We start from the raw sequence: 22,246 nt of genomic DNA on the forward strand, positions 1-22,246 counted from the left end.
AATGGCCACTCCCTACGGCCAATGGCTGGATGTACTGCAAGGAGGGGACCCAGGCCTGCCCTCTACTCTGGGTCCCGGCCCAGGGACCCTCTGGCGTTAGCCTCACTGTCCTCTTTCTTTCCCCTCCTCTGTCTGTTCCCCTGGGCTGCTTCCCCTATGGCCCCTTGCACCCGCTAGGCCCTTCTCATCATGGCCTGCAGCCTGGCAGCTATGGGCTAGAGCCTTCTAGCCTCCCTGAGCCTGCCCAGCACTACGTTGTCCGCGATGCTAGTCTCCCCCTTGGAGACTGACCTTCCCCTGTCAAGACGCCTAGGGCAGACTGACCGCTCCTGCTCTGGGCTGCCTTTATATATGGGCGAGCCTGGCCCTGATTGGTTCCCTCCAATCTGGGCCCTGATTGGTTTCCCATAAGCCCTTTTCTGATTGGCTCCCGGGCTGCGCAGGCTCCCTGGCCTGCCACAGCCCATCCTCCCAGGGAGTGGGGCAGTCCGCCCCACTACACTCTTAAACCGATGACTTTGCTTTACCGAGGAAATATTGCCAGAATCTCTGCAGTTTTAGACCATCCCGTGGGACAAATGACAATCTTTGTTTCCTATCAAATCCAGGAAAAAGTCTCAGGAGTAAAATCAAAACCCATACGTGGCCTTCATCGATTTGACAAAGGCCTTTGACTCATTCAATTTCAAAGCCTTGTGGAAGGTGCTGGCCAGATTTGGCTGATCTCCAAAATTTATTAAGGAGGTAAGGCTTCTTCATGATCAGATGACTGCCACCATTCTCTGTAATGGTGTGGAGACAGACACTTTCATCATCAAAACTGAGATTAAGCAAGGATGCGTTATTGCCCCAACCCTGTTCTCCATCAATTTAGCAGTCATTTTGGCCCTCGTTAAAGACCTCCTCCCCAATGGAATTGACATTCAATATAGAATGGATGGGTGGATTTTTAAATCTTCGACGTCTCCACTTGAAGTCTAAAGTCCTCAGGGCATCCGTTACTGACCTTCAGTATGCTGATGACTGTGCCACCCTCGCATACACTGAAAATAACCTTCAGTCCACACTGGATATTTTTGCACAAGCTTACTGAAGCCTAGGACTCTCTCTCAATATTGAGAGGACTGATGTTTTCCATAAGCCTGCTTCAGGCCTTGCACATGACCCACCACAAATCACTATTGAGGGACAGACTTTGGAAACAGAGTACTACTTCTACCTTGGTAGCCAACTTCCTCAAAAATGCAAAGAACAGTGAACTCCAGCACAGGATCCAGTGTTCAAGTGCTTCCTTTAGGAAATTGCTCTGACGTGTTTTCACGAACTGTGACCTAGCGCAGGACACCAAGATCCAGGTCTATAAGACAACTGTTATTCCTACACTCCTTTATGAATGCTAAACCTGGGTGACTTAACAGAACCTCAAGAGTCTAGAAAAGGTACCACCAATGATGCCTCTAGAAGATCTTTTGCATCGAGTTGTAAGATCACTGCACTAACACCAGCATTCTCACTGAAACCAATGTCACCAACATTGAAGCAATGATCCTCATACACCAACTCTGCTGGGCTGGACATTGGGTGAGGATGCCAGACTCTCGCCTCCAAAACAAGTGCTCTACTCTCAGCTCACCCATGGTCAAAGATCCTGTGATGGTCAGAGGAAACACCACAAAGTGTATCTCAAGAAAACTGACGTGTACATCACAAGCTGGGACGAGCAAACCACCAATCAACCTCAGTGGTGCCATATCCTCCATCAGGCAAATGGTTCGCTGAAAACAGAGAGAGAAGAAAAAAAGGAAGGGGGGGGGAGAAAAGAAAAACTCTCCCTCAGCAGGCAGCTGACTCACTAGGAAATGTTTGTACATACTGGAGGCAGACCTGTGGTTCCAGGATTGGACTCTTGAGTCATCTCAGGACCCATATGTAAATTTGTGGCAGAGATCATCCTTGAATTGAGAGATCACAGATGATGATGAAGCAATGTTGCCTCCGCTTGGTTGCTGTATGGCTTTGGAAAGAAATTTAGATGGAAAGAGGATGGTACCTTGAGTAAAAATTTGGGATGAGGATGTAGTGTAACCATGTCTTTATGAAAAACTGTGAACAGAGGGTATACCATAAGAGCTCCAATTTCTCCAACCCATCGAGCTGAGGTGCTAGCAACAAGAAATGTTGTTTACATAGATAAATGAACATAGGAGCATGTTGCCATTGGTACAAAATGGAGGTCTAGTAGAGTATAGGACGAGGCCAGGGTCCCAAACCGGGATTAGATCCTATACGTGAAGGTAAAGATTTTGCAAGTCCTTTAGGAAATGTATCATGAGCAGGAGGGTGAAGAAGAAGTGTCTGTCTATCTGGTAGTGAAAGGTCATGATGGCTGACAAACAGACACAAAATAGAGCTCATGAATAACCCCAAGCATTTTAAGAATGGGTTCATGAGAAGGGTCACTGAAGAGGGATGGAATATCCTTCCTTGATCTCTAGAATCTACTTGTCCAAGGTAATTAGCCCCCATGATGGAAAGAAAGGGTTTAAGGGGCAGCCAAACTGATGGGATGTTGGAGATGGTTGGTGTCACCAGAACAGGAGAAGGCTTCTCAAGGCCTTGAGCTCACCTTCAAAATTGTTTGGTTGAAGATGTGTGAGATGTAGTCCCTTGAGGAGTCTTATGTCTGTGCTTGGTAGGGGACTTCTGGTGACAGCACTGAGTATCGTAGTGCCAGTCGGGAGTGTATTGCAAGCAACCCATCGCTCTCTCGGCATTTACACTCTAGTGCCAAAGAGACACCCAGGGAAATATCAACTTCCCCTGAAATCGTACCCACCACAAGTCCTTAAGGGAGTGTAGGGATTCATCTGTATGCTCCACAAGTAATTTGGGGCCCTCAAAGGCTTGGTCTTCGACAGTGGTTTGTACTCCCTTATGAAGGTCGGAGAGGTGCAGCCATAATGCCAATCTCATGACTATGGCAGTTACAATGGAACAGGCAGCAGTATGCACAGAATCCAAAGACGCTTGTACAGCTGTATGGGCCAAGAGGTGTCCTTCGGATACGAGAGCCTGGAGTTGTTCTTTTTTTGTTATCAAGAAGGTCTTGGCAGAGTTCCTGTAATTTAGAGTATTTGAGGTAATTGTACTTAGCCATGAGAGCCTTGTAATTGGATATTCAGAACTGAAGGCCACATAGATCTAATCACTTTCAGTCTCGGCCATGTCAGGTGAGTTGAGGTTGGTATTGGTGTCCTTTTTCTTGTATGGTATTGACAACTAAGGAATTTCGGGTGAGTTGAGGGAAAAAAATTCCAAGACTTTTGTGGGAACATAATATTTTTGTCCACGCACTTGCAGGTTGGTGGGATGGATGCTGGGGTCTGCTAGAGCACTTTGGTGGGATTGAGAAGGGCCTCATTGACAGGGAGGGCTATTTAAGAGGAGGAAGATGTGTGCAGGATGCCAAGCAGCTTGTGTTTTCATCTTTCACCTGCTCCAAAAGGAATCTGGAGGGATTCTGCAATCCTATAAAACAACTCTTGGAAATGTTTGAAGTCCACAGCAGTAGGAGATGGAGGCATGATAGCTTCATCAGGGAAAGAAGTAGTGGAATGGCGGTGGAATTTCCTCCTTAGTTGCTACAGAGAGAGGGTCAACCTCTGGTGGTCGAGAGACCGACAGAGAAGTAGGCCTCTAGCTTTGCTCCACAGGAAGTTTCCCAAACTACGCTCTGTACATGTCCCAAGGATTCCAGTATGGCCAGTGTTGAGAAGCGGCACATGGGGTTGCATCCACAATGGACGATATCAGACCCTGGTCTGCTTGTGGATAGTGAAGATGTGTAGAGGAAGTCTTTTGTGCCTATCTCAAGTATGAGGGTGGGATGGAATACTCCTCCTCCTCCTCTGCATTACTCGGAAAGGGAGGTGCAGTCCTCGGAGGAGAAAGGGAAGAATGGTGAGAGTCCAGAGAACTGAAGTGAAGGAAGAGTGTGCCTGAGCAGTGGTGACTCAGGCACACCAGAGATAGGTAGGTCCTTGGCATATCTGAACTCTTGCGGAGGAGGAAGGAGCATCGTTGGTACCGGCATGTAATCAGTGCTGAGGGAGAGGTGCATTCTCCTGAGCAGCCAGTAGATAGTGTGGAAGGCTTGCTTGGTGAATAGGACTTGCTCAGTGCTGAAATGGACATCGTGGCAGTAGGGCTGTTGATGCCAAAATACCCACAGTTGGTTTGGTTGGGATGGTTGGCACTGTTCTTAAACGTCTTGTGTCTCTGTCCCCAGCACCGAGAGATAGTGCCAAGGGCTGCAGGTCTGCCCAGTTAGGGTCTTTAGACCTTTGCTTAGCTCTGGTACTTGAGGTACTTGGATGGGCCCTGGAGCTATGTCCCCTCTCCAAAGATGTCAAGGCAACTGACCTTGCAGGAGATGGTGTTCTGGCAGGCAATGTCTCAGAGGGTGATGAGGGAGCAAATTTATTTCTCTTCAGAGCGAAAAAAGAGAACATTTTCTTTTAGAAGGGCACGGCAAATGAGGATCGGTGGACAATCTAGTGGAGTGTGAGAGCCATGCAGGGAAAGTGCCCAGGTCAGCGTCAGATGCAGGAAGCCGAGATTTCTCCATGAGAAGTCGCAAATGAATGCCCCAGTCTTTTCTGACCCTGATAGTGAAGTTGTGGCCGTGTAGTGCGGCTTTGTCACGGTTCGTCCCTCAGCGAGGCTGTGGGGTATCCCACCGCCTCGCTCTAGTTCACCAGCCGTCGACTCTCAGTTAGGGGCTCAGGCCCTTGGAGCGGGGGCTAAGTCAATAGTCAAATGGTGGCCCAGGCCCTAGGTCAGGGCGGGGCAGCAAGCAAACAGTCAAAGACTCAGGCCTTCAAGCAGTGGCTGAGTCAATAGTTCAATCGCAGGAAGTCCTAGCCTCTCCAGGACAGGGAGAAGGGGGAGTCTGCCACCCAAGGAGTGGGTGGCAGGGGGGACGCAGGCCCTCCCACTCCACTGTGTCCCAGCCCGGGGCCCTAGCAGCAGCAAAGACTGTCTGCTGTCAGTGGGGATCCTGGCTGCAACACACTGACATAGGTTCAGGCAGTGCTGCAGCCAGATTGGAGTCGGTTGCCCCCGGGCTACTTCCACACTTCCCCTCGTAGGGTACCTGGGTTGTGCTAGCGTCCTCAGCTGTCTCAAACAGCATCGGTTCCTCGGGGTAGCTGGCACAGGGCAGGCTCGGCCAGTTCTCCTCGGGGTAGCTGGCACGGGGCAGGCTCGGCTGGCTGGGTGCGAGCTCAGGCCAGCTGCGGGCGGCTGCTATCTCCCAAGAGGGAGCTCAGTCGCGGACGTCTGATCTCTGCGGTGGCTGGTTCTCCACTGAGCTCTGCAGGTGAGCTTTATACTTCCGGGTCTGTGCCGTGACCTCTGAAGGGCGGGCGCAGGAGCCAGTGGCTCCGCCCATGTTGGTGTTAGGAGAGGTTCGTCCCTCAGTGGGGTTGTGGGGTAACCCACCGCCTCGCTACAGGCAGTGAGCACGCTTTTGCAGGACACATCCCTCTCTCAGGCAGCAAATGCCCTATGGATGACCATCCATTACCAGGAAGGCAAACCAGCAGGAAACGCACCTCTTAAACCTGAGAGGTACAGGCATAAAGGTGAAGGAAAAAACTTCCTGGTCAGGAAGTGGGAAACAGAAGCTAAGCTACAAACTAACAGAGAGAGTAGGAAGGCATAAAAGCAATTTTTTAAAAAAAGGAAAGGATGAAAAGGGAGAAAATAACTACTAAACTACACTAAAAAGTAACAGGTAAGGCACTATCTAACTGGGCAAAAGGAGAAGCGAGCTCTGTTGCGGATTCCGTCCCAGACCAAGGGCAGCAGAAAAGAAACTGGGGATGACAGTACTATATTTTTTATACTTTATATATCTATCTACATACACAGAGCTCATGGCGTGAGATGGGGGAGGTACACATGTGCGGTCTAACAGGCACTGATTATGATTTCCAGTCCTAGGCTGCACCTACAGTGGAGCACATATAGGTACATGACTCGAAGAAGAATCAAAAATTCATGCAAGTACAATTTTAATTTGGCAATTTAAAATAATGCAAATCAAATTCACATTCCCATAGAATGTTAATTCACATTGTAGATAAAATGATTTGAACTTAGTCTCTGCTTATATTAAATACTTTTAAAAATTCTACTATGTGAGTTAACATTGCTATGTGAATCTTAAAACTTTTGCATTTCCTGATTAACTTACTTTGCAGCCTCAACATTGCATTAAACAGTTTTTTGTGTTTAACACACTCCATTTAAAAACCCAACTCATTGCTGTGACTGATATTCAGGAAACATTAATTTAAAAAAATTGAAGTACAATTTTTTTTTTGTTTTTTAAATCAAGTCGTGAACAGAACCATCACCTGTGGACTATTTCTTATTGTAGACTGTAGATTCAGCAAAGCTGAATGTCATAAATGGATCAATTAAAAGTGAATGGTAAGATTTATTTAAAGTTGTTCACTTAATGCATCAAACCAAAATCCTTTCTGAGGTAAACAATGGTTGTGCTGAAATCAGTATCCTAGAGCAACACAGGCCCCCTATGCAACAACATTAGAAACGTATTCACTGCAACAGTATAGACATTTGTTAATAGTCTAACAAAACATGTTAATATTTAATAAAACTCTTATAATGTTCATTCAAAAACTCCTCCAAATTAGATGCAGTATCTATTGACAAACACTACAAAAAAATAAACCCTCAATATCTTCTTTTGGAAATATCTAGATACACAAAATGTCATCGCCCTAAAAGTCAAATTTTAATATCTACAGGGAGTTTATCAAAGTTCAACAAAAGACTTATCTGTAAACCTTTGCTGAAAGCTTATGCTCTTGCTCACAAATAAGAGTAATTTACTTTTACAATTTTTCCAAGCTTTGCTTTTACTTACTATTGGCTCCACCATGTGGCAAACTTGTGTACTGCATTAACAATTAAGTATCTTGCTAGACTTAAGTACCAATAAATGTTCAAAAATAAAGAATATATTCCACACGTTCCAAAACGCTAAATTTTACCAAAAATTCTCAAGCATTAGTTCCTAAAACAACAGACAAAAACAACATCTCAGGAGCCTCCATGCATATTTGTGGTATAGTAGTTATATCCTGAAGAGAGAGACAATAGTAGCGTCGCAGAGGTCCTGTGGTATGTTTTCATTCTCCCAAATGCTGATGATCACACTGTGGAATGCTGCTAGTGCTGCTGGACCTGCTGCTTTGTATCTCTCTGCTGGTATCTCAACTTTTCCAGGAGCTTTTCCTGAACTCATCCGGCTAACAGCTTTCTTAATCTCATCTATAGTGGGCAGAGAGTCAAGATCTGTCAGAGCAGGTTGTTGTGGAATTTCATTGAGGATGTTATTATTCATGGTTGATGGTCTATTGAGAAGGTTGCTAAAGTGTTCTCGCCATCTTTTGTTGATGCCTTCTTTATCTTTAATCAGTGTTGTGTTGTCTGATGAGAGAAGTGGGGTGGTCCTTAGTTTAGAAGATCCATAGAGTGTCTTAATAGCACTGAAGAACATCTTTGAGTTGTGGGTCTCAGCATAGTGCTCAGTTTCTTTGGCTTTGCTCTCCCACCAGTTGTCTTGTATCTGACGGAGGTCTTTCTGTGTTTTGCTCTGAAGGTACTTGAAATGGTCCCGTTTGGAGACTGAGGAGGGATCATTCTGCTATTTGATGAAGGCTTTTCCTTTACTTCCAGAGCTGAGCATATTTCTTCTTGGTTCTCATCAAACCAATCCTGATGTGTTCTTTTCTTTGGTCCAAGAGATGTTATTGCTATGTCAGTCACCATCTGCAAAGCAGAATGTGGAAATTAGAGAGGCATATCCCTTCTCCCTGTTGGAGGGAAAATCATCGCCCGCATCATCTTGAACCGCTTAATAGCCAGTATTTCTGAGGCAAAGCTACCTGAAAGTCAATGTGGTTTTTGACCTGGCCGGAGCACAGTCAACATGGTGTTTGCTGTCAGACAAATACAAGAGAAGTGCATTGAACAGAACATGCACCTGTATGCTGTCTTCATAGATCTGACAAAGGCGTTTGATACCGTCAACAGGGAAGCCCTTTGGACTATTCTAACATGACTTGGTTGCCCAAGAAAATTTGTCCAGATTATACGCCTTTTTCATGACAGCATGACAGGTGAAGTATTGTCTGATGGAGCCACAGCTGCCCCCTTCAACATCACCAACAGTGTGAAACAAGGATGTGTTCTCGCTCCTGTCTTCTTTAACCTGTTCTTTGCATGCGTCCTTAACCATGCAATGAAAGATCTGGATTGAGGTATATATTTGAAATACCAGCACGATGGTTCACTTTTTGACCTCCGTCGCCTGAATGCAAAGACTAAGACAGTGCAGAAACTCCTTCCTGAGGCACTCTTTGCAGACGACTGTGCCCTCATGGCTCACACTGAAAATGATCTTCAGCACATTGTCAACAAGTTTGCTGAGACCTCGCAACTCTTCGGACTATCAGCCTCAGAAAGACAGAAGTTTCCATCAACCTGTACCTGGATCAAATGCTTCTGTCCCAAGTATCTTCATTGATGGCACTCAGCTTAAAGTAGTGGAGAACTTTAAATACCTGGGTAGTGTCATATCCAGTGATGGATCACTGGATAATGAGATCAAAGCACAAATATCCAAAGCAAGCCAGGCACTTGGCTATCTGCGTGTCAAAGTTTTAAACCACCACAACATCCGGATGTCAACAAAACTGCTTGTGTACAGAGCTGCTGTTCATTCATCTCTTTTGTACGGGTGTGAAACATGGACACTATATAGGCGTCACATCAAGCAGCTCGAAGCATTCCACATGTGTTGCCTCCGCAACATCATGAAGACCCACTGGCAAGACAAAGAGCCCAATCTTGAGGTCCTCGAGAGAGCCCAGATGACAAGCATCGAAATGATGATCATGAAGTCACAGCTACAATGGACCAGTCATGTCAGCCGCATGGATGCCAACAGAATACCCCGCCAGCTCCTCTATGGTGAGCTCTCCCAGGGCATCCGGCATATAGGTCATCCACGAAAATGTTACAAGGACACCACCAAAGCCAATCTGCAATATAGCAGTATCAAAACCAGGGACCTTGAGGACGCCGCCAGCGACAGAACCGAGTGGCGTGCAACAGCCAGAAATACCTGCATCGCCTTTGAGGAAGACCGCTGTTGGTATCTACAAGAAGCATGCGAACAATGTCACACAGCACCAGCAGCGCACAACCCACTGACTGCGAACTTCCCATGCACCATCTACAGCAAAACGAGCACCTTTAGAATTGGCTTGTATAGCCATCAGAGGGCACACCAAGAGACCAACAATAGATGATTTGCTCATATTTGTCATCATCGGATCAATGGACTACCAAGAAGTCATATCTTGTTAATAAAGAAAAGAGAAGTAAATCCAGTGAAAGCACAAGAATCCTAATTAGGAAAAGAGGAAAAAATAGCTACCCACAAGGTATAGCAAGAAAGTTAAAATAGTATAAAGGACGTGAACGTGAGCTGCAAATGGGATAGAATAGAAATGGAAAAAAACAGAACAAGAGAACAAATTAATAGAGGAGTCAGCCTATTTTCACACGCATGCTGCACTTAATAAAAGTTTCAGATGTTTCGTGACTGGTCTTCTGTTTAAATTTTAAACTAAAATTCTTCTTGCCCCTCTATGTTTTATGGAAAAAATTCCCACCACCCTGAACAAAGTAAATCTAAGAGAACATCATTCTTTTGAAGTGTAAGTGAACTGAATGGGAAGTGTTTACAGTACCAAGACATTTTGGAAACATGGAGTAGCATTTAGTCACAGCCCTCTCTATTCTGGGAAAAATCAAGCCCACTCTATACAAATATCTTTTCCTATAATGCAAGAACATTTTTTTCCTTTCACAATGGTCCCTTCTAGCCTTATCTATTAGATTTATCGACTAAGTCATAAAGGGGAGGCGTAATTATAAACTGCACAAAATCTTGAACAGGGAATCATTAAGTTGTATAGGGTAAACTAGAACCACTGGGCTGTCAAAGGAGGGGTTTTAAAAAAAACAAACAGAATAACTTTATATTGATTGGAAATATGAATGTTATAAAACAAAAACAATACTCTGTATCAGTGACCTATCGGTCATTACTTATCATTCCCCTGATCTTTACTTTGTTTTCATCCACGTCATTGTTAAAAATCTTAAATAGCACAGGGTCAAAAATATAAGAACATTTACAATTACACTGGATATGATCTACCCATTTCTAAAAGGAATAACATTCATACTTCAAAAGCTAGCCTTAACTTACAAGGGTTAGAAAAAAAATTCCTTCATGGGCAAGTTATTCCATAACTGTTCACTAAAGAGTTTCTTAATGCTCTGGAAGATATCTGGTTTTGGATATTTTTCAGACAGGAAACTATAAGTCACTTTTCTTCTCCAATCAAGGGTGAAACATTTTAGTGCTGAAGGAAGATCACTCTTGGTGGCAGGCCACGTTTCTGAAAGTGGCTATCCACAAAAATATGCTGAAACACAAACCTACCATTTTTAGAAAGAGTTGGAACAGGCACGTCTTTGCTCATACTTTGCCAACTGACTGAATTCTTAATTGAATTGTCTGATTAAGAGAGGAAGGCAGCAGAGAAGCATGTTCTCTCTTCTAATTATTTTCATTTTAAGATTTATCAAGTCAGCCAGCTACTACTACAGACATTCTGTAACTGCTTATAATTATAAATTAAGTGAATCTGTGCTACAACCACACATAGTATTTTCATAATAGTCTGAAGACAGGCAAATGAAGCATCCACATTTAAGTGCAAGATAAGTAAGAAGTTCTAAAAATCCAACAGTGTTGTAAGTAATATTTTAACAGGCATTACTAAAAACTAGACAATGACCTGCAACAGGAACTGGCAATAACTGCACAATCCAGAGATTCAGCCAGATTTGGACTACGACAATGGCCCATACAAGTGTAACAAAGTAGATATCACTGGTTTTCTTCTTTCTAAGAAAAGCTCCAATCTCAGGCCTGTGTCTGCCACCAGAAGTGGATGAAGAGGAGGAAAACGAAGAGGACGAGTCTTGAGAGGGTTGCCCACTTTCTGCTGTTTCTAGAAAAAAGAAGTAGTTGTTATCGCATGAATTTCTACTGCTGAACTGAAAGAGGTTACCTAGTAGATCGCCAATATTTACCCTAGGGTCTTAACAGCTAAATGCATAGCAGGTGCAATCCTAGTTCACCAAATAACCCAACAAAAATATCGGGAATGTGTTAAGTTTTCCAGAGGAAAACAAAATCTAAGATGTATACTATACTGTTAGCCATAAAATGAGAAAAATTTACTGTATTATCCTTATGGCAAAGATGAATAATGTAATGTATTTTGTCTATGAGTTCAATAAAATTCAAATGCATGCTCCAGGCTAATTTTAAATCAAAACCATACACTTCAAAGCACACACACTATACTTTGAAGTGAACACTTCCATCTTACAAACATTTAAGTATAACGTGTAGTGTTCTTTTCAGTTATGATCACACTATAATTATACAATATTTATGCTGTGATCTCAATGATATTACCTTCCATGTCATACTTTAATATCCTTGGAAACAATACCATAAAGAAAAAACAAACAACTTTAAAAATTAGTAGATAACTAATGTGTCATTGTATGACTAAGATGACACTAAATGTTTAATTAAGCTTCATCTTCACTAATTTAAAAGTTAAAGATGAACACATTAAAAATTAAATTTAAGAAGTGCTGACTACTTAACCAGCGTATAATATTTTGTTCTAATCAAAATCCCAGTTTACAGAAAATTATAATGCATTCCATTCCCCCACCCCAAAGAGGCTTACTGTAAAGAGATGTACTAATATTCTACAAAAGCATTTGTGTGGCTCATTTTTGTTCTTTGACTTTTAGAGATAAACTAGCAGCTTTTGCACGGGTGTGAGCGGTAAACCCAAAATGGCCGAGAACTTAAAAATCAGATGGTAACAGACCATGAATCCCAGTGTTGACTGAACCTGGTAATATTCTGAACAAAAAAAAAAAAAAAAAAAAAAAAAAAGCTCTGACCCATAACAACAACAGTATCCATCACTTCATAAGGACACAAAAGACATTCTAATCTTCAGAGGGACAAATCTGGAATCTTGGTATTAAGACTGCAGGTTTGTCATAGTTGGAAAAAAGTCATGGATACTGTGATTTTCCCATTTGTCTGTGTGTCCATAATTTTAGTAAACTCACTCCACAGTAGCGGTTTCTGTCCCACAAGGCTTGGCCCACCTACAAACTCTGGTTATTGAGACCTGGTGCAAGCGGTCCCAGTGCTGTCAATGAAATGGTGGCAGGGCACTGCAACCCTCTGCACCAGGTTACAATGGCCAGGATGGAGAGCTGGGCCAAGCCTCAGGAGGAGCGTGCTCTCCAGCAGTCCTCCTCCTCATTTGGGTCAGTGTTTATTTTTTTAAATAAAAAACCTCTATAAAATCTGTGATTTTTACTAAGGTAAATAAAAATGCTCCATGATTTTTGATAAAAATGCTGTGACAAATCTGCATCCCTACTTTATATAGACAGATACTACTGTCAGTGAAATTTGCAGGTGGCTCTTCTGGTTGTAAATATCTGCATAAGAGCCAGGCAACAAAACTGCTCCTACACTAGTCTACCCATTACATGGTTCTGTTTTCAACCCCTAACTCAGTGTTCAACAGAACCTAGCCTCAGAGGTGCTGGGAACCGATTTTATTAAGCTTTACTAGCATGAGGTGCCTGGTTTTAGTTGATGAAAAAAAAAAATACTAGCAGGGTTCTTGGTTATCTTCAAACCTGATTTTGCACATATTACTTGAAGAACACTTGAAGATCATACAGGAAGACCAGGCTCTATTTCAGGGGTCAGCAACTTTTCAGAAGTGGCGTGCCGAGTCTTCATTTATTCACTCTAATTTAAGGTTTTGCGTACCGGTAATACATTTTAACATTTTTAGAAGGTCTCTTTCCATAAGTCTATAATATATAACTAAACTATTGTTGTATGTAAAGTAAAGAAGGCTTTTAAAATGTTTAAGAAGCTTCATTTAAAATTAAATTAAAATGCAGAGACCCCCATACCAGTGGCCAGGACCCGGGCAGCGTGCGCCCCTGAAAATCAGCTCACATGCTGCCTTCAGCACGTGTGCCATAGGTTGCCTACCCCTGCCCTAGTTCATCTCAAAAGCCATACCATGTTGAATAGTAATAGACAGTTTCCGACTTTGTTACGTAATGGCATCACTCAAGCAAAGAATGTAACTCTTCTGCTGGATATTCTATTAAGTCATATTTATCACCATCAGGAGTTTAGCATCCAAAAAAGTTCTAGGAACTATATTATTTTATAGATTACTGCATGTACACAACTCCTTTTCCTCTTACTTCCATTCCCAAACACAGTATGGTAAATCTAAGCAATTTTATAGTAGAGGGCAAAATTCCAAACATGTGTTAGTGGGAAGAAAGTGCTAAAGCAAATGGGAAAACAAAGGCAAGAGACTTGAGATGATAGCTCCTATAAATCCTGCCACATGGCTGCTCAGCCTATCCATTTTTGCCCCAAACAATATGGCAGCATTTGCTTTCTCTAACTGGCAGTTATCACTTACCAGAAATTTTAGAAACACTTCATATCATCGGGAAGGACCCAGTACTATCATTGATGGAATAGAATTTCCACAATATTCAACCACAAAACAAGGGAAGCACAAATAAAGGTCTCTATTATCGAAGTGCCTTATAGTACTGTAACAATTTTTTTTAATTAACATTGTGGGTAAGTACAAACACTAGCAGAAAGCTTGAAGCATTGTTCTTTGACCAGCTAATGAAAAGCAACAGTATCAAAATTCAGAAATAATCAATTTTTCTGCAACTAATAAACATTACTTAGCACCAATAATTTATTTGCAAAGTAGGCATACAGGAGTCTTCATTCTGAAAACTGATGTATACCTGGTGGTTAAGCTTGAAGAATGACTGAAAACTTCTGTAGAATCTTAAACCTCTCATGAAAAACAGAGTTCCAAGTAGGATGAAAACACCAAGTCACTCTGGAGCAACAAAATAAAGTTAAGAAATGTTTAAGATTTGAAGTTCCAGAATTCTGAGCCTCAACAACCATGAACACGGTGGATCAAAACCAAGTAGAAATTTGAAAACATTCAGTTATCAGTGTTCCCAAAGGAGACTGCTAGATCAGTCTGGAAAATTGTTTCTATCAAAAGAAGACAGGGAGTCCGATTTTCTTTCCTTTCTGACTATAAAGGAAAGTTGACTACAAAAATCAACACTGAAAAATGGGGTTATAGTCCCAAAAAAGTTACCCGAAGCACATTTATAGAATGTATACCTGCAGCACATGCATGTATATTATTCACAGATATATAATCTCCAGTGAGAGGCATAGCTAAAGCTTTGAGAATAAAAACAAACAAACAATCTGCCTTAAAGAAAACATATTTCCAATCCAGCTTCCAAGAAGAAATATCAGATTGGAGTGGAAGAACGTACTGCATTTATTGGCAATTGTTTGTCACATGACCAGCAGGCCACCCAAAGCCTAGCTAAATCACTTCTCTCATACTTCCAGGCTTCATACATCTCTTTTTTATTTTATTTTTCTTTTTCTTTTTATTGGGGGGGGGGACCACAAAGGGGTGAGAAAAGCAAAAGATTCCACACCCCACACTCAAGGGAAACAGCTGCTCCAACCTGAAATTTCAAGAAATCTCTTTCGATATTTTTTTCAATTTATTCATGTGAAGAAGTGGTTATCTTTGAAATTTTAGCATGCTAGTCTGAATGAAGAGGTTAGTTTCATTTGGAACAGCATGAAACACTATGAGAGCAGAAAGATTGCCTTTATTTTAAAAATGAGCGTGTTGCTAAATGTTTCAAACCTAAATCTTGTTTGAGTACTATTTGCATTGGAACACTTAAATTAGTAAACGTGTATGTGAATATACTTGTGCATCCATCTCTCCCAGAGTAAGATATAGTTAGACTGCTGCACATCAGTTACTACCTGGTGGTGGAAGTAGCTTTTTAACTTCAATGAAGCCAATTTTTAGCTAGAAGAAATTTTATTAATGCCGTGTGCTTGAAATAACCTTACAATGATCTGTATGTCCCATCACATGAAGCACTATTTGTGTGCTGAACCCAAGATCATGTCTTTTAAACTCACTTATTTTTGCAGTAGCTTGAATTTTATTTTTATTTAGGATGTTCAACTTCAAGTTTGAGATTGAGGCACTCTAGTCCTGTCAGGTCACTGGGCATGTTTTGACAGTTCATCCTCAGATGTTGATGGAATATTTTAGTTTGCAGAGAGTTCTGGAGGACTATTATTTTGTCAGCAACACATTCCATCAAAGGCCTATTTAGTCTTTACAATGATCTTTTGCCCATGACCAAAGAGGTTTTCCACCCCCAAATATACTTATTGAACCTTCATCTTCTCAAGTTGCTGTTTACAGATTACCTGCAACAGAAGCTAGATGTCTTTGAAACTGTATGCTAAATTAAACTAACTGCAAGAAAAAATGTTTAGTCTTGTGCCATGGTTGAGCAGATCAAAAGGAAGCTTTTTGCCTCCACAGTACTGTCCACAAAGTTTTGCATTACAAAGCATGTTCAAGGCTGCCTCCACTCATGCATGAAGCCTAACTTTTTCTTGCTACCATGAAGATATCAAGGGAAAGAAATAAGTACAGCAGGAACTAAACTAAGAAAAAGCTCTTTTCACAGAATACTAATTATGAAAGAAAACTTCTCCCAAGCACCACTTCTGCATCTGCAGGTAACAGTTTAAATGACTAGCTCATAAAAATTATATTTAAAATAGTCATTTACATGTTAATACTGCTGTCTTTTGAACAACTTTTAAACCAGGAACACCAACTCCACAGGGATAAAAAGTGTGATAATCTGTGGGTCGGAGAATGTTTTAAAATTTGTTTCTAGTTTCCTCTTGGTTCATGCTTTTAGAACAAATTCAAATATTTTCTTACAGAGTGTTCAGTCACCTGAGGATTGGGGTGAATGTTGCTCATTACTTGAATCATATCCTGTGACAGATATTGCCATGGCAATTGTAGAAGCAGCAATGGAAATCATTTGACCAGGAAGTTCTGTCCCTATAAGAATAAATAGAGAAGTAAGCAAAGAATCAACCTCTTCCCAACTCTTATCACAATACTATTTATTTCTGTTGCTCAACCACCACTGAAATTGTACTGAAGTGGATAAATATTCACTTTAATAGTTACATATATTATGGACAGTATGATCATCTTGTGATGTTTCACTCCATACTCTATGAAAATATGCTTCTGATAGGAATATGACATAACTGAGCTATACTTTAAGCAAGATGGCTCATGTAAGATAACCTTTCCAATGATATGATTTACTGAATGTGATTATCCAATCTGTATGCCAACTTTAGAGAATATTAACTATGTATCTGTTTCATTTCTGTATCTGTATTTCATATGGGTTACGCTGGGTGTCACCCCCAACTAGACCTTTAGATACAACAATGGAAAAGCAAGACAGGGCTAATGGCCCATTAGCAAAGACAATGGACCGTGAAAGAGCTTAGTCTTCCAGTGGACGCTCCAGACAGCTTACGAGTAATGGCTGCCACAGCCCTGCAAAGACATGGGTCTGAGTCACCTGGTACTGGACTCACCCCTTGGAATGCCAGTGTTCTTCCACTGGGAGACAAAAGGTTCCTGCCACACACAAGAGCTATACAAGGCAGGAGAGTGACATCATTGTAGTTCTTCTCTGCCTCCTCATCCAAAGAGACACTGAAAAACACCTGGAAACAAGAACTGAACTGGGGGGAGAAGGGTTGAGCCCAAGCTGGAAGGGCATCTAGCTTGTGCGTAATACCACCTGAGGTCTCAAGGTAGAGAACAGTGAAGCTGCGTTTCAAGAATTTCTGTAATCCACCTGTGACAATATTTAGGGTGAGAGATTACTATTTGTAACCAATTTCTTTAGTGAAACAAGCTTAGTATGTTTGTTTTGTTTTATTTGCTTCGCAAACAGAACAAAGCAGATTACTAGCTCTTTACCACTTATAATTCACCTTTTGTAGTTAATAAGTTTATTTCTTGTTTATGAAATGCAAAATGGGGATATAGCATAACGGGTGGGGTGTAAGAGGCTGTGCAAACCTTCCTCCACATTGAGGGAGAACATGGATTTCATAATATACCTTTGGGTCTGCACTCCAAGAGAGGTGGACACCTGAGTGCTGGGGCAAGTCCCTTAAGTTGAGGCTTCCCAAAGCTGATCTCAGTATCTGTGTCATTCTGCAGTTGGGTGGGGCACTGCCTGTGTGTGCGTGTGCTGGTGGAGGCTTGATAGCCTGGCTCAGCAAGACAGGTAAAAAGGGTGCCCTGGTTGGCAGAACAGGCAGGCTCAGTGATATCCTAACACATCAGGTGGCACCCTAAGGGGTCCAACCTGTCACACATCTATCACAGAGAACTTTTCAAAATTTAAGTGTCTCAAGAAAACGTATGCATTTTATGCCATGGCTGTGGTCTAGGATTCTCACGGGGGAATTCTGTGCCACTGAAAAATTCATGTTCCCTGCAGATTTTTTTTCCCCTCCACATAAAATAGTCTGCTTGAAAGGTGTTGCAATTACATCTTTCATCCACTAAGGGCTTCTGTGGCACCAGAACAGAGGGCAGCTGCTCCCACTTTGGAGCAGACAGCCACAGCAAGTGGAGAGGGAGCAGAAGACACTGCATTCCTAAGAGAGTCCTGCCCATATGTCCAGATAAGGAGGCACAGAATATTGGGGGGGGGGGGAGGAGAGAGAGAGAGAGAGACAGGCAGCATGAGGCACACAGGGCTGCTGGGGAGATCACAGACTAGGGTTCAGAAGGGCTAGTGTGGGGGACAGACTGAGGTAGGGGCTGAATGGAAGTGGAGGTACCAGGGTGGCTGAATGAGGGTGAAGGGCCAAATGTGGACAAGGGAGAGGGATGCAGGGACACATGGAGACACGGACAGATGTGCCAGACAGAGGATAGGGGTCAGCTGGAGTCTGCATGGGGGAGGAGCTCCAACAATCCCTCCATCCGCCTCCCCCTAAAAAACCTGTACCATACTTCTCCCACCCACATCTAAAAACCCTCGAGGTTTACTCCCTGCCTCCTTCCCAGCAATTACTTCCCTCTCCTTCAGCTCCTCCATTATCCCTGATTCACACCTTCCCCCCCTTTGCACTGCTTCTGAGGGGTGCAGGAAATACACTTCTGTACAATAGTTTAAGTTACTAGTAAATCTATTTGCTAAAAAACATTTCATGAATCTTTTTTGACATCTGTATTCTTACAGACATACTTGCTGACAGATATTCTGAAATAAATTACCAAAATAATTGAAACTGTTGATTATACTGCACTATTTTAACAAATAAAATATGCAGAATTTTATAATAGTGTGTGCAGAATTTAGTTTTTTGATACAGTATTCCCAAGACTACCTAGGAAGAGATCTCTCTTCTTGTCAGCCATATCATCTGTGAATTCCAGCTCACCAAAACTGTTCCAAGTGGCAGGCAATCTGATTAACCTGAAACTTCTATGGTTAGTAATAAAATTTAGTGACCAAGAAGAACAGTTTCAGGGAAAACTGAGTCAGAGAGTACAATAAATCCATATTCTAAGTGTTTTTAGGACTGCTTGAGCACTGACCACCAGCCAAATGTAAATTGGACCATGTACTGTATCCTCAATGATTAATCACTGAAGCCAACATGAGGAGCTCTCAGTTTCTAGAAACTAGGAACTGTTTTGGTACAACTAGTATGCATGAGGGATAACTTCCAGCCAGTGGAATTCATAGTAGGAGAAAACAGTTTAATCTCAACTGACATCTACACTTGGATCTTAATGGAAAATGTTGAGCGGAAGAATTCTAAGCATTTATGGTAACTAATGAGAAACTTAAGGATTGGTAAAATGGTCTCAATAAGTTACTGCACAGCAACACTTATTTCACTAGGAGGTTAGTGTAGCACTGGAACTGGTTACCTAGGGAAGTGGTGGAATCTCCATCCTTAGAGGTTTCTAAGGCCTGGCTTGACAAAGCCCTGGCTGGGATGATTTAGTTGGTGTTGGTCCTGCTTTGAGCAGGGGATTGGATTAGATGACTTCCTGAGGTCTCTCCCAACCCTAATATTCTATGATTCTAACACAGAGTGTGACTCTACAGTACAGCCGTTTGCCACATAGCAACATCCTGTGTGGGCACTGCTATGGCACAGTATAAGAAGTTCTGGAGTGCAGCTTGGCATGCTACTACTTAAAGCCACACAGGGACTTCCACTGTGCTGTAGCTTCATCCAGACGACACAACTTCACAGCAACCTGGTGTGCTGTAGATTCAAACCCTCAGTAGAGAAGCCCTCGTCTCCCCACTGCCCACCTCCAACATTATTACAGGTGCAGTTAAAATTGTTGACATACTTTAACCGTGTATTCCATACCTTTAAGTGTGTTTCTTTTAAATTTAATCTTAACTGTGAATTTCCTGGGTTTCCAATGCTTCCTGCATACCCCAGACTAACTACACAAGTACTGAAATGTCTTCATCTTAATTTACCAATATGTAGCTCAACCATAACTTCAGTTTAACAAAATTTTGGAATTTTCTTAGGTTCTTAAAATTATTTGAATTATGAATGCCCTGCTATGATTTTCTTCATTCCTAGAGCAGTGGTTCTCAAACAGCAGCTTTCAGGGAGTCTGCCAAGCAGGGCTAGCATTAGACTCGCTGGGGTCCAGGTCAGAAAGCTGAAGCCAGAGGCCTTGAGCCCCACCACTCAGGGCTGAGCAATTCAGCTTCATGGGGGCCTCTGTGGCATTGGGCCCCAGGCAATTGCCCTGCTTGCTACCCTGTAACACAGAACCTGGCTTTTCTATGCAGAATATCAGTTGTTGTGCCACAGATGGACCGTGGAGTTCTTATAGCATGTTGGGGGAGGCCTCAGAAAGAAGAAGGTTGAGAACCACTGCCCTAGAGCACCCTGCAGAAGAGCAACAGGACATGATGTTGGCAGTGCAGAATGAGTTCTTTACTCCCTGGGACATAATGCATACTTCCCAGGAACAACCAATTTAAAGGCAAGGATTCTTTTCTGGGATTCCCTTCATGGGGTCAGGATGCATTAAGATGAGTAGAAAAGGGAAATGTTTTCTTTATATCTCAAGATTCTCTTTTTCTTTCATTCAGGTTCTCTTCCTCATCACAACTCAGGGAATTCTTCTCTCCTTTCCACCTTTCCTCTGCAAACTTAAGTTCTCATCTTCAGTGCCCTACCTTTATTTTTGATCCTGGAAGATTTTTAGTCGTCTGGAATCAGAGCACAGGCACTAACACGTATGACACTGCCCAGTGTAATGAAACTGGTCTGTTCAGCCTGATCACATCCCACAATCTCTGGCCTCAGTATAAGTATAAGAGCATATCTACACTTACCTCCAGAGCAATCAATCCAGCGGGGGTCTATTTATCGCAGCTAGCGAAGATGCGATAAACCGACCACCAAGCACTCTTCCGTCGACTCCGGTACTCCACCGGAGCAAGAAGCATAGGTGGAGTCGACGGGGGAGCATCAGCAGTCAACCTACCACAGTTGTAAGTAGATCTAAGTACGCTGACTTCAGCTACATTATTCATATAGCTGAAGTTGCATAACTTAGGCCTAGTCTACACTACGCGTTTAAACCAATTTTAGCAGCGTTAAACCGATTTAACGCTGTACCCGTCCACACTACGAGGCCCTTTATATCGATATAAAGGGCTCTTTATATCTGTTTCTGTACTCCTCCCCAACGAGAGGAGTAGCGCTAAAATCGGTATTACCATATCAGATTAGGGTTAGTGTGGCTGGCAATCAACGGTATTGGCCTCCGGGCGGTATCCCACAGTGCACCACTGTGACCACTCTGGACAGAAATCGCAGCTCGGATGCAGTGGCCAGGTAAACAGGAAAAGCCCCGCGAAATTTTGATTTTCATTTCCTGTTTGCCCAGCGTGGAGCTCTGATCAGCACAGGTGGCAATGAAGTCCCAAATCCAAAAAGAGCTCCAGTATGGACCATACGGGAGATACTGAATCTGATTGCTGTACGGGGAGACAAATCTGTTCTATCAAAGCTCCGTTACAGAAGACAAAATGCCAAAGCGTTTGAAAAAAAAAATCTACAGGCTACACAGTGCTGCGTGACAAGCATAACTGGAAGCCAGAGACTCAAACGGACGCTCATGGAGGGAGGGAGGGGGTACTGAGGACTCCAGCTATCCCACAGTCCACAGCAGTCTCCGAAAAGTATTTGCATTCTTGGCTGAGCTCCCAATACCTGTAGGGTCAAACACATTGTCCGGCGTGGTTCAGGGAATAGCTCGTCAATTTATATCCCCCCCCGCCCACGTGAAAGAAAAAGGAAAGAAATCGTTTCTTGACTTTTTTCAATGTCACCCTATGTCTACTGAATGCTGCTGGTAGACGCGATGCTGTAGCAGTGAAGAGCAGTATCCGCTCCTCTCCCCTCCCTGGTAGCAGACGGTACATGCTTGATAACTGCTGAATACCCCTGGCTGGCCTCAGGGGGGCCTGGGTAAAAATAGGAATGATTCCTGGTCATTCCCAGTAGATGGTACAGAACGGCTGGTAACTGTCTTCATCATAGCCACTGGGGGCTGAGCTCCATCAGCCCCCTCCCTTTCTGGTGTAAAGAAAAGATTCTGTACTGCCTGGACTATCATAGCAGTGGGATGCTGGGCTCCTCTCCCCCACACCGCTTAATGTCCTGCCTGGACTGTCATAGCACGGGGAGGCTGCCTCCTCCTCATTTTATCTCACTAACAAGTCACTGTTTCTTATTCCTGCATTCTTTATAATGTCATGACACAAATGGGGGGGACACTGCCACGGTAGTCCAGGAAGGTTGGGGGAGGAGGGAAACAACGGGTGGTGTTGTTGCAGGGACACCCCCCGTGAATGGCATGTAGCTCATCATTTCTGCGGGATCTGACACAGAGCAGCTGTACTCTCTGATACACTGCTTCTCTAGTAC

At 42.9% G+C, this 22,246-nt stretch overlaps 1 protein-coding gene across 1 annotated transcript in view; it reads right to left on the minus strand.

Annotated features, from left to right (window-relative positions):
• The window catches only part of TMEM245 (transmembrane protein 245), a 135,040-nt gene that overhangs the window by 94,398 nt on the left and 18,396 nt on the right, over positions 1-22,246 (minus strand). The window contains exons 4-5 of the mRNA XM_030549399.1: positions 16,164-16,274; positions 10,974-11,189 (exon numbers count right to left, since the gene is read on the minus strand). Of these exons, the coding sequence (XP_030405259.1) occupies positions 10,974-11,189; positions 16,164-16,274 (327 nt within the window). The remainder of the gene's footprint in view (positions 1-10,973; positions 11,190-16,163; positions 16,275-22,246) is intronic.

This window comes from Gopherus evgoodei, chromosome 2 (genome assembly GCF_007399415.2).
Source record: "Gopherus evgoodei ecotype Sinaloan lineage chromosome 2, rGopEvg1_v1.p, whole genome shotgun sequence".
NCBI lineage: Eukaryota > Metazoa > Chordata > Testudines > Testudinidae > Gopherus > Gopherus evgoodei.